This window comes from Uloborus diversus, chromosome 8, assembly GCF_026930045.1.
Source record: "Uloborus diversus isolate 005 chromosome 8, Udiv.v.3.1, whole genome shotgun sequence".
Taxonomy (NCBI): domain Eukaryota; kingdom Metazoa; phylum Arthropoda; class Arachnida; order Araneae; family Uloboridae; genus Uloborus; species Uloborus diversus.
Window position 1 is genome coordinate 137,655,792 of NC_072738.1, and position 18,812 is coordinate 137,674,603.

Sequence of the window (18,812 nt, forward strand, 5' to 3'; positions counted from 1 at the left end):
ATTTCTTTCATTTTGCATTTTTATAAGCTGGAAAAAGAAAAAAGAAAAAAACATTATTTCGCAGATAGCTTCCTGGATCGAAATGACTTTTTTAGGCACGTCTAAACACTTTTTGAAACTGTTAATTATTGATTCCATCAAAGAGGAATTTATGGACCAATCGCGATATTTTGTTCCCTTGAATTCGAAACCACCGAGTTAAATGTATTTTGCAGCTCTATCTTCTGACTCCAGTATTACTTCTTTTATAAACAAAAATGCTTTTATTCAAAATATGCTTGTGTTTGTGTTCTTTTTAAATAACTGTAAATAATTTTATGTCATACAGAAGTCAATTAAAAATAATAAATGAAATGGTGAAATTAATTAATCCTTTTTCGAGGGGGGCTGCCCCCCTAAAATCTGATAACTGCTACTGAGCGTGACATAATATGTGGACGGCCCCTGTATAGTTGAAGTTTTGTACTGGATATATTGTCTGACTACGGATGCGAAGGAAAGGCTGACATACGGTTTACTGGCGGAAACGGACGCATCTTTTAGTTTTAAGGGATGCCAGCTTTCGCACGGGTGTGTTAGCCTTTAAATTAAGCAGAGTCACTTTGAAATGAGCGAAACACGCGCATCAAATTTTTACTCTTCCCCATCGTTCAGATAGATTCGTCTTAACTGGACATTTGCCAATTCCACAGCAACCGTGGCCAGACAGTACTCTGTTTCATTTGATTCGTAAAAAAATAATTTATGATAGAGAGAAGAAGTTCAATTAGTCAATACTACTCAATCTCAACCAATTTAGTGTTAAAATGCTAGTTTTTCCTCCGTGCATCTCAATAAAACTTCGATAAAGATTGGTAAAAGATTGCAATCTTGTAAAAAATTGCCATCTGCAGGATTTAAAAATTGTTCTCTCCAGATCCATCTTCTGCGTCAAATCTGTTGACAGATATTCATAAAATACTCACATCTAAATAAAATCAATTTATTAAATTTCAACTTTCTTTACAAAATTAGACACTTTTTTTAAATTATCGTTTATTGTAAAATCGGTAAACCACCGTAGGTAGGTTGGTAGGGGTAACCTGCTGCTACAGGCACGACTTGTGGTCCCGACCTTGGATACACAACATTGCTTCCGCCTGTAAATACAAAAATTGTTATCACCGGACATGACATACGAAAAGAAGGCTCTGCAAAAATAAAGACATTTAGTCAAAATAAAAAAAAAAGAGAAATTTAACAGTGGAAAACAATCGTTAAGAGATTTTTACGGAGAAATCTGCCTTAAACGTGCTTTTTAGTTTCTGAATGTAACAAAGAGAGAGCTATTGCCCAATAATGCATTTGACTCATAAAAAATTTGAGCAGGTTTGCAACTGACTGCTGTAAATAATCGACCAGTGATTGAACACAACCCACTGAGTCAACAGCTTGTATTAGAAAAAAAAAAAAAAAAAAAACGTTTCAAAAGCACGAGATGGATTGTGAAAATATTTTAAAATTTTTTTTATAAAGCTAGAAAATTTTTTTTGCATACTTCTTAAGCTAAATCTAGTTGTCATAGAAATTAAAACCTTTCTGAAATTGAAAATTATTCAACACTTTTGCTCTCTATAAGCAAATAAAAACAAAAAAGCAAAAATGAACTAGTGGCACTCTTTCTATTCGGAACACTCATGGGATTGAACAAAAGTGTTGAAATTCCGGGGGTGTTCATTATAGAGGGAGACTGAATTATGCATACTGTACTTCGTGTACTATACGTATTTTGGCTGGTGAGCTATACCAACTACTGAGAAAGATGTTGAATTTTGGATTGATGACTAGTGCAATGTCTAATTCAACTCAGTAGGACCTAAACTCTTCCATTTCTTTCTTTCTTTTTTAATTTAAAAGGTTTCACATAACATTCAACAATAAAATAGTAATTTATGGTACCATAATAAAATAATGTGTTTTACAAGTGATTCATTGGGTACATCTTAAATTGCAATGGCGCCAACGTATATGGGCTCCTGGGCCTGAGCCCCCCCCCCCCCCGGAGCCCTCCTCCGTCACCGAATTCCTATAATTCTGTTTCGTTAAATTTATTATTAATTTTTAAGAAACTGAAAAATATCGAGAATAGCAGTAAGAAAGTAGGAGCAATAATATTCTTTCAAATATCCTTAAGAACAGAAAAAAAAAAGAAAATAGTTGAGTTTTTGCAACTATTTTTGATTTATAGTATTGAAGCAAACATTAATGCACAAGGGACATCTCTTTAACATTTTGATGTGTTAAAACAAATTTTTTGTTCTCAAGTCAAATTATCTCTCCCTATTTGTCTCCTTGAAGTCAAAAAAAAAAAAAAAAAAGGGGGGGGGGGCATGTTAATTTTGTCAAAAAAGTTTGTGCCCCTCCCCCACCAATTAGTTTTGAATATTTGGTGCTTCTGTTGCATTTAACTAATAATTTTAGATTTTTGCTTTGACACAGAGAGTCAAGCTGGTGATGAAAAAATTGTGGAAACAAGTGCACTATAAAAGGGTGAGAATTCGATTTCAACTTCTTGTATCTTACGCTGATTTCCCATGAAACAAGACAGCAACAGAAAATGATCACAGCAATAGACTCACTATGGGCATTAACAACATCTGCCATGGGGCGCCCCCCAAGATATTCGTGGGGCTGCCGCGCACCCCCACCGACAGCATGCAAAAGTAAAGAGGGAATGCAATTGTAAGGGAAAAATCCATATCCTGATCCGTTTTAATGGTATTCAGTGGAGGACACAAGTTAAGGGTCATGTGGGTGATGATTCCCCCCCCCCCAGGGCCGATCCTAGGGTATCGGCCGCCCGTGTGCAAAGAGCGAATGTGCCGCCCCTCAAGAGTAATTTGCATATTTTGACTACGCTTTAACGTCTATATAAATCTTTCTTTAAATTTCCATGCCAAGTTCGAATTCAAAAAGGGGGGGGGGGACAGAAGAATGATCTTATAAAAAGGAACAAATTTTTTTTAGTAAGAAACTCCTTAGGTACAATTTATATCTTTTAAGTAATAGATACCAAAATTTACTAGTCGTAAAAACGCATTTTATAGTCTTTCTTCGGTGACATCAGAGAAAGGACGGAGGAAGGGGAAGCGTGGGGGGAGGTATCAGGGGTTCAGGGGAGGAGGATTGCTCCAAGAAAATTATCGAAATTGGCGTATGAAAAATATTTCTAGTTAATCTTTAGTTGTGTTTGGTTGCAAGGACAAAAGAGTCAAGTATATTCAAGGTGCATGGAGAAATTTTCGAAATTGACATCAAATATCGCAATTTTAGGAACTTTTTCGAGACTTTAGGTGAAAGTAATGTTGCAGTTCTTTCCTAAAATTCTTTCAAAATTGAAATCAAATTGAAGCTATTTTTTAAGACCGTAGCTTAGGAAGGATCGGCGTTCTTCCCGAAAAATCTCCGAAACTGAAATTTTAAACCCGCAATTTTGGGTCTCCTTTGTTGACGTTTCAAGAGGGAGATTCAATCGTCTCGCATCGAAAGATTTCGAAATATGAGTTTAAAACGCAAATTTAGGTCGTCTTTGGTGACGGTAGGGGATCTGGTGGCTATCCTCCGGCAATTTCTCGGCACTATTTTTTCAAAAACCCGTTTTTGACTAGATTTGAAAACAATAGGGGAAACGTGAAAATATTCCGAACCAAAATATTTTTCGGAACTGAAATCCAATATAGGCAATTTTTGGGAAGGAAGGATTTTGGAGCTCTTAAGCGGATATTCCTAAAATCGCAATTTTATATTATTTTTGGTGACGTTAACAAAACTGGAAAGTTTCTATGGATCTTTCGGATATTTTTCAACATTAATATCTGAAAAATATAACTATAGACTTTTGTTCACCTCACCTCGACAATTGATGGATATGCCCTAGCGCCGTGAAAAGTTACATAAGCCTGGCAGTTCTCCTCCGGAATTCTTTAGAACTATAAGTCCCAAAATCGTACTTTAAGCATTGTTTGATAACGATGGGACTAAGAGCGGGCGGGGTTCAGTGTGCCCTCACGAACTGTGTTTTTGAAACTGAAGTCAATTTCAGACTAGTTTAGGCAGGAAGCTGTGGCTCCACGGAACCGTCTAAAAACGAAATTTTCAGGTATAGTGATTGCGTTGGAAAAAATGGGGATCCGGGGTCTTTCCCCAAAAGTTCTTGAAACTGATGTTTGAAAAACGCAATTTTAGTTTATTTTTCAATACGTTAAGTGAGAGGGGGTGGAATTAGGGGCTTCTCTAAAGACGCTGATTGAGACTGTCTTTGGTAGTAATGTTTGCGAATGGATTTCGGGGTCCTTCACTGCAAAAAATTCGAAAAATGCCAAAGCAATTTTATATGATGTTTGATGATAGGAAGGGCTGTCGTCTGAAAACACGTTTCGGATTTTGGAGTCAACATTTTTAGGCTATGTTTGATTAAGTTAAGGTGGAAGAGGTGAATCAGAGACTTAATTGGGTCCTTAAGATCGATGGTTCAACCAGCGAAATTTTCCGAAAGTAAAGTCCTAGAAACGCAATTTTAAGCCTTCTTTAATTTCGTCAAGGAGGTCATGGCATCCTTTTGGATCTTCGTTTTGGAGCTGCATTTGCTTCCCGGGGCAAGGGCCATGTCCTCCTACCTGATGAAACCGGGCAGTTCATTCAAGATTTTAATCAGAAAAATTGTCGTAAAGGGGGAAAAGTACATCATTTTAGTTCGTCATTCATATATGTTACTCTCAAGGGAGTCGTAATTTTCCACTTTCTCTCCACGCATCCACGACTGTTAAACACAGAATTTGTTACATAGTTTGTTGTTTGAAATGCTTGCGAGAGTATCTAATCAGTATAGCTTTTTTTTAAAATAAATACAATATGTCTTCATTGTTTAGGTCTATAAAAGCTTGGGGGGTAAACATTAGTGGCCGCCCTCGGTGCTCCTTTTAGACGGCACGATTTCATGCTTCAGAAGGGGGCCTTTCCCCTCCCCTGTATCCATGCCTGATTACCGGTTCTGTCGCAAACTTTGCAACCAAATGAAGCATGTGTGTTAAGAGCAGATATTAATGGACAATGAACCAACACAATTTTCCCTAACATTATATTTTTCTTAAATTATGCTATGCTGTCAGGAAATCGACACATACTTTGACAATTGAAATTTTAAAAATCAGCATATTTATTCTACTTATTATAAGTTATCTTGTGAGAAATTCTTGAGGAATTTTGCTTGATTATAAGAACTTTATGATTCGGCCTGCGGCCGCCCCTTGCTTTGGCCGCCCTTGTGCGGCGCACACTCTGCACACCTGCTAGGATCGGCCCTGCCCCCCCCTAAACCGTCGACAATAGTATCCGTTCACGTTGTGTTCAAACACTTTATGAGTAAAATGTAAACGATTTCCATAAATCTTTTCAATTCATTAGTTACTATTGAAAGTTCATATTTGAAATGCTACTTCTTTTCATTTCTTATGAATTTAATTTTTAACGTTTATGCCCTATTAGGTGCCTTATTCCTGATCGATTTTGTGCTTTTTAAAACACCCAAACAGTTTCAGAAATTTTTCGTACCAAAACCGTAGGTTCATTCGCGGGGTCGGGGGGTCACTCTTTAGTATGACCCCTCCGAAAATGAAAGTCTGTATCCACCCTTGATGGCATTAACGCCATAAGTCCTCCCTTTCATGAAATTCACTCTCGCTCAATGAAATATCAAATAGTTTTTTCTACTCATTTACATGCTATATTTGGTACATATCACGTATTTTTCCCGCACACGCGAAACGTTCGAAGGTCAGTAGGTCACTTCATTTAATACAGTAAAACCACTCCTAACGAACACCATTCAAGTGCGGACACCCCTCTCATACGGACATTTTTTAATTTCCCGATTCCAATGCGAATAACATTATTAAACCCCAGTCTTGCGGACACCCCTCCATTGTGGACAAAAAATTTATCCCGTTCGTGTCCGCATCAGTGGGGTTTTACTGTATTTATATTGAGAACACTGATTTCGGAAAGCAATGCTAGAATACTCAAGAAACGTTTTTTCTCGCACTATTTTTTACTTCATCTTTCCTAGTTAAATTCTGAATAATTTGACCGGTGTTATTCATTGCTCTTTCGCAATCACGGGAGACAGAACGGAGAGAAATCATTCGTAACCTTCGAAAAAAGATTCATTATTCAAGTTATAGTTCTTTACTTACTTATTATGATTGATGGTGCGATTTGAGATGGATAACGAAATTAATTTGATATTTTTTCTGAATTTCTGTATGCACTTAACTTTTATGCTAATTTGGAGGAATTCAACGAAAGTTTTTCTTTTAACCTTACAAAAATAGAAATCTTTGGACTTCATATTTGAAAAAAATCTTTTTCTCTTGCAGCTAGCAAATAACAGTACAAATTTGTCTTTGTTTGGTTTTGTATATTTATTTACTCATTTTTATAACATCCAGTTCAGTATTAGCAAAACGAAAGGAACAAGTTAGACCAGGGGTTCTCAAACTTTTCCGACTCGCGGTACCCTTTGAAGATTTAGAATTTTCTCACGGCACCCTAGCCCGACTCCATTCTACACTTATAAGGTAATTGCGCGAATTAAGGACATCGAAAGGTTCATGGTCTAATATGTCGCTCATTTATGATTCAATAGACCCAAACCTTTGCTCATTCATCACCGACTCATTAAGAAAAAGAAGAAAAAGAAAGAAAAAAAAAACCCCAAAGTAAAAATTTAAGTTTTATTATTTTTGTCACCAATTTTGACAAGGCAATGCGATTTGGAACCATAAGGAACATGGGTGGCCAACTCTGGTCATTACCCGACCGGTCTCCCCGAGGTCTCTGGATTACCTCGGTCAGACAAGACAAAAAGCACCAAAAAGTACCATCAAACTAAAAACATAGCAACATTTTTATTTGTCAATATAAAAACGCATTAAACCACGTTTTTCAATAAAAAGAAGTAAGATCAATCGTCTCATTTGGGGCTCTGATAATTCGTTATAGTTTTTTGGTCACTCCTTCCCACAGTTCGTGTACATATGTGCAGCATATGCAGCATATTATAATATCCTCCTTCTTCTACTCAGGTGTTCTAATATTGGCCAACAATCTACTTTTCTAGGTTATCAAATCGCAAGAAAAAATAACGATACACATACGATATTTTTCTTTTTGAATTCTTCAACTGCGCAATGAACAACTATTTTTATACTAGTAAACTACATTGAACCATGCTTACAGTAAAACAAGATCAGGTAGTTTTGAAAAAACTTTTCCGTAATAACTTTTGCTACACTTTTTCCTAGGTGATAACAAACTACCTGTTGATGAAGTTATTTCATCAGTTAGGTTTTCTGACGGTGATGAATTCACGATCTAGCTTGTTTTTTAATGCATCAAAAATGGAAGGATGAGCTTATGGTGCAACCACCTTATATCGATACCATAAACACTTCGTGGCACCCCTTGCTTCTTCCTGCGACACCCTAGGGTGCCACGGCACCCTGTTTGAGAACCCCGTAAAATATTGTGGTGGTTTTTCGTACTTATAAAATTGAATGGTTCTGTGGTAAAAATCTAAAGTGAAATTCAATAATTTCCATTTAAGTATTTCCCCTTAAAAGAACTGAAGCACATTTTCTTGAAAGTTACCTTTTGAAAACTTGCCCTTGTTCGGACTCTCCCCCAATTTAGATTTGGCACCTGCACTCACTGATTTTCAGAAGCCGGCGCCACTGATTCTATTTCATATGAAGTAATGGGAGAAAACAAAATAGTCCTAATTAAAGTAATTTTTAATGATGGAATAAATCACTGCCAATGACAAAACTACTAGCAGGAAGGACCTGATTAATTTAGGCCAACTTGGCAGCGATCAAGGGCTCCCGCTTTTTAGCGGACCCCAAATAGCCAAAATAGCCTTATCTAACGGCTAAAACTGTAGTTTTGAATGTAGGGGGAACACAAAAGTGTTTGACCTAGAGTCTCTTTATATCTTAATCGGGCCCTGCTAGCAGGATCATGTATTTTGAATCATGTATAATCAATGACAAGCGTGGAAAACCTGCTACCAAAATTTAATTACTCTCACCTTTAGTGTTAAACTAATATTAGTTTAAGCAGTGTATTTAGCTTCTTACCTCCAAGACCATCATCAGCACTGGAATTTATTGTGACGTCAGCAGGGTTTTGACTAGCTGTACCGGGCTCGTTGGTGTTTATGGAGGCACGGAATCCGTACTCGTCGGCAACGTATTCCACTATCCTGGAACGCCCGTCTTCGTCTTGGACGCTGTAAGATCCGGTCACCCTGCCGGACCCGTCCCCGGATTCTTGGTGGGAGCTGGCACCTCCAATAGAGGGGGAGCTGTAGCTGAATTGGTATGGAGTTGGCTGTGCTAGGTCGCCATAGTTATTCTACAGAGGGAAAGGGTATAGTGAATGCTGGAGGCTTTTCGAACTTACCCTGTTAAAACTACAGGTTGCGTTTGGCACCTGTCAGGGGTGAAACGCTTGTTCACCAGCGACACCCGATAGAGAGCCGAAATTGCACCCTTAGCAAGGGTGAAAAACTGACTCCCTTCACCCAACGTGCACCGTAGGTGAAAAGATGGTACCCTAGGTGAGAAAAATGGCACCTTTATTGCTTCCTATAGGGATCCCCCCCCCCCCCCGTGTTGTGTGCGTTTTTGAATACAATTGTGTTTTATTTATTTTGATTTATATATACGAAGGCATTTGATCACATTTCAACTTTCGAACATAGTTTAGAAGTGTTCATGACTTTAATTTGTCTGTTCGTGCACTAACTTTCTTATATTCACGCTTGAATTGCTCAGTAATTAATATGTTGTTGACAATTTTTACTATAATCCGTACCGAAAATGAACAGGGAAGGTAGTTATCAATCATTTATCGGAACAACCAGAAATATTAGGTAACATTAGATTAGAATCATAGGAAAATAAAAGCGTTTCATAAACGTTTAAAATTTTAACCGAGCGTAACTTATCAATACTTATTATAAGATTCGATATTTGAGTATCCTTATGCGTACAAGATAAATACTAATTTAAAAGCCCTTCTTTCCAATGTCAAGTTTTCCGTCAGATTAAAAATAAAAACGAGCAGATAACTACATTAGCTTCATGCAATAACGCCTGAGAAAGATACGTTAACCAAAACACGATGTGAAACTCATGAGTCAAACGCTAAGTGAGAGATTTCTTTTCACGCAGTTTTTTTTTTCTCTGCCTTTGCTGCTCTGTTCGTTTCCACTACGTAGTTATTTCATTCAGAAGAAATAGACATTGATATATAGGCTGTTTACGTCGATGCATTTTTATTCCGGAATTAGCAATTCAATTATCAGCTGATTTAAACGTTTTTATTTTTAATGTTGTTGTTCAAGATAGTACTGATAGATAGTTTTAGGTAACAGTTTTGCAGGATATAAATAACAAGACATTAAATGTTTAATAAGGTAAACGGAACAATAAGAGTTGTCAACATACTTTAAACACTTTAAATATGTTCGAAAGTTCTGAGAGCTACAATATGATCAAATGCCTTTACTTACGCGAGATTTCGAAGATTAATCCACGAAATTTTCAGTTTTGTACTTCATTCAATGTGAAAGTAAATTTCGTTGCAACTTCCTCCGTTCGCCATTCAAACTGGAGTTGTCGTTGGACGATAAGTCAGAGCGCATGCGCAAGGAGTCGCTCTCCTATTGAATGGTCTTTTATCACTTTTGTTGACGTCGTTCACACACTGAGGAACCAAAAGCACCTTGAAGACACTTCCTAGCCTCTGTTTCACCCAGAGGCACCGTTTTTTCACCCTTGGGTGAAATTCTTTACCCCTGTGGAACTCCTGGTTTTAACAGTGTAGAGCTTGTTTTATTAGAGCAGGAACCTTAATAGGCTATGCTGCTTATGTTCTGTTCTACTATAGTTAGGGGAACTGAAAACAAAGTTTCAACGTACATGCAATACACCGACAGCCCGGTCATATCATCCAGAGACCGCAGTTTCATCTTGTTATGGACTTATTAGTCTGGAATAGAGAACATTCGAACTGGAGGCATATGGCATCTCGTTGAAGCTGAGAGTGTCAACAAACTGGCAGAAAAAGTAATTTTATTCTCCAGCGAGAGTTTGAAGATAAAGCTTGGGTAGTCAGCAGTAAGTTACCATTCCTAATCAAGGGCTATGGCAGAAATACTTGCAACATACCGATCGCCCGGTTTCCCTGAGGCCACTATGTAAGGGGAGCTGACTCATCCGACATTTTGGTTCCGAAATTGTCGGGGGGGGGGGGCAAATTTAGTTTTTGTGCAAAAGGCTTGTTGCAGAAAACTGGTGCTCAAGCTTTAGATGTGTTGCCTGATTGATGTTTGAGAGTTTTATTCAGTAAATGAATAAAATTCAATTAATTCAAATTAAAAACAAATAAGGTATGAAAATCATGTTCATTACATTAAACATTCCCCGAGACATTTTTTCTGAATTTGTGAACTAAGTTACCTTTATAGATTTACCTTAAGTAACATTTTACTCAACTTATCATTATTTGTTTTACGACATAGCAACCAGCCAATATTATAACGTACTTGTAATACTAGAACCACTGTTGAACCCAAAGCTGTCTTAGAACCAAAATGTCGGACAAGTCGACCTGTCCTTTTTAAGGGGTTCTAGGTCCTCCCACCCAGAGCCTGCAGTTTCGTCTTTGTGATGAACTCATTACACTGGAGTTAGTAATAACCGAGTGGGATGTAAATGTCATCTGATTGAAGCTGAGAGTGCCGACAAACTGGTAGATAAAGTAAATTTATATCACCAGTAAGAGTCCTCAGACATGCTACGGTTCAACTCGTAAATTGAAGGCAAAGCTTGGGCCTCACAGCTTTAATGAGATGACATCAGCCTCCAGCTTGGTTATTCGCTTCTCCAGACTGATGAGTCCATAACAAGAACGAAACTGCCGTCTCTGGATAGGATGACCGGGATACTGTATGTAGTTTTGTCTTAACAATTGCTTTGGGGCGGTAACTTACTGCTTGAAATTTCAATGTTTTGACTTAGATCCTTTTTTACTTTCTTCTATATCTAATATATAGAAGAAAGTATTGGATTCGTGCAAATTTTCGAATTTCGAATTTTGACGGATTCGAACGTTTTGAGGTGTGCTGAGTCCATTTCGACCATTTTTGGAAAATGTCTGTCTGTCTGTGTGTGTGTGTGTGTATGTATGTATGTGTGTATGTATGTGTGTCACGTCTGTGTGTGACCAGTTTTTTATGGCCGCTCTACAACAAAAACTACCGCATGAAATCGAACGAAATTTAGTACACATATGTGCCCCTATGTGAACTTGTGCCCATTAGTTTTTGGCGCGAATTCCTCCAAGGGGGGTGGAGCAATGGGACGTTTTTCGAGTTACGCGTGCTTGCTATTCCTCGGGAAGTAACTGGCGGAATCAAACAAAATTTGGTCCATATGTTGGTATTAACAGGAACAGGTGCTGATTCAATTTTGGTGTCAATAACTCAAACGGGGGTTGAGCTGTAGAACGTTTTTTGTCGTCAATTGTGACTGCTGTATCTCAAGAAATAATGAACGGAATGAAAGAAAAATTTATCGGCAAGTAGCCCTTAGTGGGTATAAGAACTGATTTTATTTTTGTGTCAACAGCTAAAAGGAGGGTAGCGCAATCACCCGTTCTTTTTTTCCATTTTGAGTGCCCTATCTCAAGAAGTAATGCTACGTTCTGGTTGAAATTTGGAATATATGTGAATCCATATGTAAACAGACTTTGGTTCTATTTTGACGCCGATCGCTCCAAGAGGTGTTGATTTTTTTTTTTTTTTTTTTTTTTTTTTTTTGCGAATAAAAATATTTTTATTAATGCAACAATAAGAAAGATAAATCGTAATAGATTGTCGTCTGCGTATTTCTCGTGATTTTAATTGTATGGAAATGATAGGAAATATTATCTCAATGATTTAAAATTTTGAACTGTTGCCATCTTATGTTTGTTAACAAATAAAATATTTGTAATTCATTCAAGCAAGGCTTTTAAAATAACTTTCAATTTTCGCTCTTTGCTTTGCTTTTGCAATAATTCAGACATTGGGATAGTCGTCAAGTTTTTGCATGTGTCATTTTGTTTTTGTTGGGAATATTGCTTCCTCGTCAAGCATGGGGAGGGATCAGAAAAAAAAAAAAAAGAAAAGAAAAATATAGAAGAAAGTTTCGTGATGGCCACAACATACTAGTTAGTTCTTGGATAAATTGAGAGATACAATAGGGTTGTTTCCTTCAGTCAAAAGTAGCACTTTTAGTCACTGAAATTGATAGAAAAAGCAAAAAAAAAAAAAAAAAAAAACATTGACCCAGAAAATACTTTCATTTTCCCAACAATTTTTTTTAATTAATATTTTAAGATGTTAGATTTTTCAAACAAGGCGTGGTCTTGATGACGTCACAAATGATGCACTTTGCCGCATCTTTCTACCGCGATTCCACGTTATGATAATCAAGAAGCGAATTACAATTGCGCTCTACGCTTGCTATATATGCTACCATATCGTTGCCAATACACGTGAGTAAAGATGCGAATTAAATATTTTGCTCCGTGAATGGCAACATTGAATGGCATTTCATCATTTGTGATGTCATCGGCGGAAGCGTAAAATTCGAAAACGCACCGATTTAAGAAATTTTTTTAAAAATATTAAACTTAAACAAATTATTTAAAAAAGGGTCAGATCCTATGTTTTCAAGCATGCTCTTTCAGAAAAAATACTTTTAAAATTTTGGAAACGATCTCATTGACAAATTTATTTTAGTATCGTCAAGGTTTCTTTAATGTTGAGTAATAAGGTTCAATGATAAATCTCAAAATAAACAAAAGATAACATTCTGAATAACTTGTATATGCAAAGTTGGAAGAATATGTGCAGTGTTTTGTACTAGTTTTACAAATGTTTGTAATTTGAATATTAATGTCAAACCAGTCTCACGTGATGTCTCGCGAACGGAAGTTCGTAAGTTACAGGAAAAGATAATTACGAAAATCTTACTGCATACGTACTTTAAAAACTTTTATTGGTGCATCATGATAATATTTTGTCCTAACTAAGTATTCTTCGTACTTGTAAACACGATTGATTACTTCAAAATGATATGCACTACACACTTAAAATACACCGCCAGCTCAGTTATTCCATCCGAGGACTGCAGTTTCGTGCTTTTTAGCACTCATCAGCCCGGAATAAGAATCACATGAGATGGAGGCGAAAAATCTCTTAAGGGAGCCAAGAGAGCCAAACAAACTGGTAGCTAATGCAGAATTAGCAAACCAGATGAGCGACCGCAGCAATGGTGCGGTTAAACTCAAAGATTGATGGCAAAGCTAAGGTATTTTGTAGTAAGTTACGCCCTAAAGCCACACTGTTAAAACCAGGAGTGCCACAGGGGTAAAGAATTTCACCCCTGTGAAAAAAAACAGTGCCGCGGGGTGAAACGGAGGCTAGGAAGTGTCGTCAAGGTGCTTTTGGTTCCTCAGTGGGTGAACGACGTTAACAAAAGTGATTCAATAGGAGAGCGACTCATTGCGCATGCGCTATGACTAATCGTCCAACGACAACTTCAGTTTGAATGGCGAACGAAGGAAGTTGCAACGAAATTTGCTTTCACATTGAATGAAGTACAAAACTGAAAATTTCGTGGATTAATCTTCGAAATATCACGTAAGTAAAGGCATTTGATCATATTGTAGCACTTAGAGCTTTCGAACATATTTAAAGTGTTTAAAGTATGTTGACAACTGCTTGTTGTTCCGTTTACCTTATTAAATATTTATTATCTTGCTATTTATATCTTGCAAAACTGTTACCTAAAACTATCTATCAGTACTATCTTGAACAACAACAACATTAAAAATAAAAATGTTTAAATCAGCTGATAATTGAATTGCTAATTCCGGAATAAAAATGCATCGACGTGAGCAGCCAATATACCAATTTCTATTTCTTCTCAAATGAAATAACTACGTAGTGGAAACGAACAGAGCAGCAAAGGCGGGGGAAAAAAAACCCGCCTGAAAAGAAATCTTTCTCACTCAGCGTTTGACTCATGAGTTTCACATCGTGTTTTGGTTAACGTATCTTTCTTAGGCGTTATTGCATGAAGCGAATGTAGTTATCTACTCGTTTTTATTTTGGAAAACTTGACATTGGAAAGAAGGGTTTTTAAATCAGTATTTATCTTGTACGCATAAGGATACTCAAATATCGAATCTTATACTAAGTATTGATATGTTACGCTAGATTAAAATTTTAAACGTTTATGAACGCTTTTATTTTCCCATGATTCTAATCTAATGTTACCTAATATTTCTGGTTGTTCCGATAAATGATTGATAACTACCTTCCCTATTCATTTTCAGTACGGATCATGCATTAAAAGTTGTCAACAACATATTCATTACTGAGCAATCCAAGTGTGAATATAAGAAAGTTAGTGCACGAACAGACAAATTAAAGTCATGAACACTTCTAAACTATGTTCGAAAGTTGAAATGTGATCAAATACCTTCGTATATATAAATCAAAATAAATAAAATACAATTGTATTAAAAAACGCAAACAACACGGGGGGGGGGGATCTCTCTAGGAAGCAATAAAGGTGCCATTTTCTCACCTAGAGTACCATCTATCACCTACGGTGCACGTTGGGTGAAGGGAGCCAGTTTTTCACCCTTGCTAAGGGTGCAATTTCGGCTCTCTATCGGGTGTCGCTGGTGAACAAGCGTTTCACCACTGAAAGGTGCCAAACGCAACCTGTAGTTTTAACAGTGCAGGGCTAAGGCAGAAATACTTAAAATACACCGCCAGCTCAGTTATTCCATCCGAGGACTGCAGTTTCGTGCATTTTAGCACTCATCAGCCCGGAATAGGAATCACATGAGCTGGAGGCGAAAAATCTTGCCTTAGCCCTGGCTTTAGGGCGTAACTTACTACAAAATACCTTAGCTTTGCCATCAATCTTTGAGTTGAACCGCACCATTGCTGCGGTCGCTCATCTGATTTGCTAATTCTGCATTAGCTACTAGTTTGTTTGGCTCTCTTGGTTCCCTTAAGAGATTTTTCTCCTCCAGAGCATGTGATTCCTATTCCGGGCTGATGAGTGCTAAAAAGCACGAAACTGCAGTCTTCGGATGGAATAACTGAGCTGGCGGTGTAATTTAGCCCTGGCTTTAGGGCGGTAACTTACTACAAAAAATATGCACTACAGTTTTTGATTGAAGAAATATTTTTTGACAATTTTAATCAAAGTAAATACGAAAATATTTTTTACTTGCGTATTATTTTGTCGACTAATTTCGGGAAACCAAAATTATCGCCACATGAAAATAAGGATAAAAATATCTCGCCAAATGTCTCCATCCAAAGGTTTTCTAATCTATTTAAAGTAAAGTCATGTAGAGTAAGATTAGTGATTCCATTCCAGGCGGTCTATCACGCATTTGGAGGCAATTTTTAAATAGGTTGGCAGAATAATATGTAAGCTCAATTTTTTTATTCAGAAAATGTAGCATAGAAAAATTGTATTAAAATATGAAAATAAATACTTACTGGAGCCAAATATTGAGAGTATGTCAGTGCAAAAGAAGCTAATAAAACAATAACCTGAAAAATAGGAAACATATTAGTCTATTATTTCATGTTAATGTTTCCTTTTGTTTCACTAACATCAATACCACAGTCATCTTCAAAGTATTAAAATTATTAACTGAAATACGAAATTATTTTATGTTTTGAGTTGATATTATTTCTTTTGTTTTTTGAGCAACAACGAATTTCTATTTATCCTCATTTGACCGTTTTTGATAGTCCTTTGATTTTTCAGGTAACCATGACGATGAGAACAAGTCTAACTCGGTGTTTTTAATATTTATTTAGAGAGAGTAATTTTCGTCGTCATGGTTACAAATCGTCTACGTTGAATTCATTCAAGGCCTAACTCAAGAATATTTTACATTTAAAAACGGGAGTACTTAAATAGCAAAACTTCATCTTTTCTTTAATAAATAAAGTCAAAGTCTTCAAATTTTCTAGTAATAATAATAAGAATTAAAATAAGTTGAGTTGCATATCATATACTATAAAATAATATTTTCTACCAACAACTAATGAGAAAAGTAGCATTCATATTCCATCAAAACATTGCAACTCTTCTATTTATTTATTTTAGCGTTGCCATTCAAAGAAATACCATCTCAGGCAATAATTAAATTAGACCATGTCAAAGAAATATAAAGCACTGCAGACGATAAAACAAATATTGTCAAAAATTCTTAGTGCTAAAATATAAGAAAAACGAATCGTTAATTTAAGAGAAAAAATACACTAAAAAATTTGGAAAAAAGAAGATGGACAACAATATTGCCAGTTTATTTGCTACGGTGAATGATGATTAATTTTACTATATTTTTGTGCTACACAATCAAGTAAGCACCAAATTATAGAAAAAATTAAGTACCATTATTCATAGCAAGCAAATTTGCGCCATGTTTAGTGAAACATACAATCAAATTTTTCACTATGCAGTAGAAACGTTTCTTTTTTTTTTTTTTTGTAATACAGTAGACCCTTGTTTTACGTGGGTTTATTTTAGGCGGTTTCGATTATACGCTGTTTATGCTTTGACACCTATATTTTATTTTACGCGGATAAGTTTCGGTTTTACGCAGATGCGGCAACGCAAACAGATAAAATGTTCCCCTCTTTCAAACTCAAAACTCCTAAAGATTGCAGATTACGCGTAATCAACTGCATTTGGCGTGCTAATAATCAAGCTTGGGCCACTGGAGACATTTTATGCAATTGGTTCCAGAGCTCTTTCCATAAATAAAGATATTTAACTCACACAGTTCAGAACTCACTGGAAGAAGAGCTTTTAGGAGTGACAAAAGAGGACGAACAAACGAGGATATCGAAGTCGGTGACGCACAACCAAAAACATTCACATTGAAAATTTTGAGCCATTCCTAGACAATAGAAATGATCTTTCCGATTTGTTAGTGAAGGAAGATTCTATCGTGGAAATGTGACGCAAGTGGTCAGGGATGCGTTAATGCTCTATAAAGAATTACAGAGAAAAATTCTTAATGACTTCTAAAAGACTATCATAGCCAGCTCCTTTTTATAAACAGGACACGAAATTAATTTATGTTTTCTTTATGCATGTTGTGCATAAAAGTCGATACAAGTACACATTAAACTTACTATAATTAGTCATGACTAGAATGAAGTATTTTGTTATCTACGGAACCAAACCCCTATTTTAACACTAGTATTAGGTCTCAATTTACGCGGTTTCGATTTATGCGGCATTTCCGTAGAACGTAACCCCCGCGTAAAACGAGGATCAACTGTATAGACAAAAGCCTCACCTTCATCATTATTAAATCCTAGAAGCAGACACAACTGTTAGAACACAACTGTTTCTTCGAGGCGAACGATGAAAGTGTCTTAAGCTTCGATCTTTTTATACCTTCATAAGACAAAATTTAAAAATAAAGCCACTGTAAATCACGTAGTCCATAAAGAAAAGTAAGACTGTAACTTTACTTGGGAAGTCTTACAACTTGACCTCAGTCGCTTGAGGCTTCATAACTCATCATGCAATCCATTTGGCTTTGTTAAATGTCCGAAGATGTAACTGACGTGATGTTTATATTTTATTTGCGTCAAGTGGCGATTTTCATTCTTATCAGAAGGTTTTGCCCTGATTTCTTCAACGCGGAGGCTAACTAGATGCTGTACATTTCGGTTAAAATGCAAATAATAGAAAAGCTTATTTAAGCAAAACAAGAGTGTCTGCTTGCGTTGTGCTGGAGTTTTGAGGAGAAATTTCAATGAGCAAAAATTAGCATAACACTCAATACATATGTATCAAGAAACTTTCACTTTTCAACCTCACTTATAAATAATAACAATATCCTTTACAAATTTCAAAAATGGTGCATACACCTGTTTTGAGTTTACAAGGTATCGTTTTTTTAAAGTTTTAAATTTCCGACGATAAAGAACGTCTTTGTTGACTGCTACTTTACAATGGAAGCTCAAAGTCCCGTTTTGCATTCAAAAGGTGTTGCTTGTAACCCAAAGACAAGCTTTGCTTTTTTTTTTTTTTTTTTTTTGAAATTTTGTGTTATAATACTGCTGCGAAAAAAAAAAAAAAAAAAAACGAAAACGAGAAAAAGCTTATTGTTATTTGAAATTTTAGTTAAACTTCAGTTTACTTTGGTTGCATGTGAGCAGGCTTCAGCCTTTTCTGACCAGAAGATTTGGACTTAATTTTCCTTCTATTCCGTTGTTCACTGTTTGTGGCGTATTTCACCAAAAAAGTAAAAAAAATAATGATAATTAAAAAGGCATAAAATACGAGAAAATTGTACCGTAAAACTATCGTCTAAAAAAATGAAAAAGTCATTAAGGGAATCAAATAAATAATGAAAAAAAGAAAAAGTTGAAAGTAGGGTTTTGAAGTGGAGAAATGTGTTTCTCTTGATCCATCGTCCTCCTTCTAATAACGTTTTAGGTAATTCGAGCAAAACATTTTTTGGTCAAAAGATCTCATCTGGGATCCCTCATTCCCATCATATTTTTTTTCATATTCTCTTGTTCGAATATTTTTTTGCTAAACTTTGCACAATTCAGCAAAGCTTTACGCGTCTACGTTGAAAATTTGAATGTTCAGATC

General features: G+C 36.2%; 1 protein-coding gene across 1 annotated transcript; it reads right to left on the reverse strand.

The window, feature by feature from the left end:
* Positions 1 to 1,035: 1,035 nt before the first annotated feature.
* LOC129228624 (adult-specific rigid cuticular protein 15.7-like) lies at positions 1,036 to 17,505 on the reverse strand. Its single transcript, XM_054863305.1, has 4 exons — positions 17,500 to 17,505; positions 15,680 to 15,733; positions 8,175 to 8,451; positions 1,036 to 1,190 (listed from the first exon to the last, which is right to left on the reverse strand). Exons 1-4 carry the CDS (start codon positions 17,503 to 17,505, stop codon positions 1,036 to 1,038), a joined length of 492 nt encoding a protein of 163 aa, XP_054719280.1.
* Between the last annotated feature and the right edge of the window lie 1,307 nt (positions 17,506 to 18,812).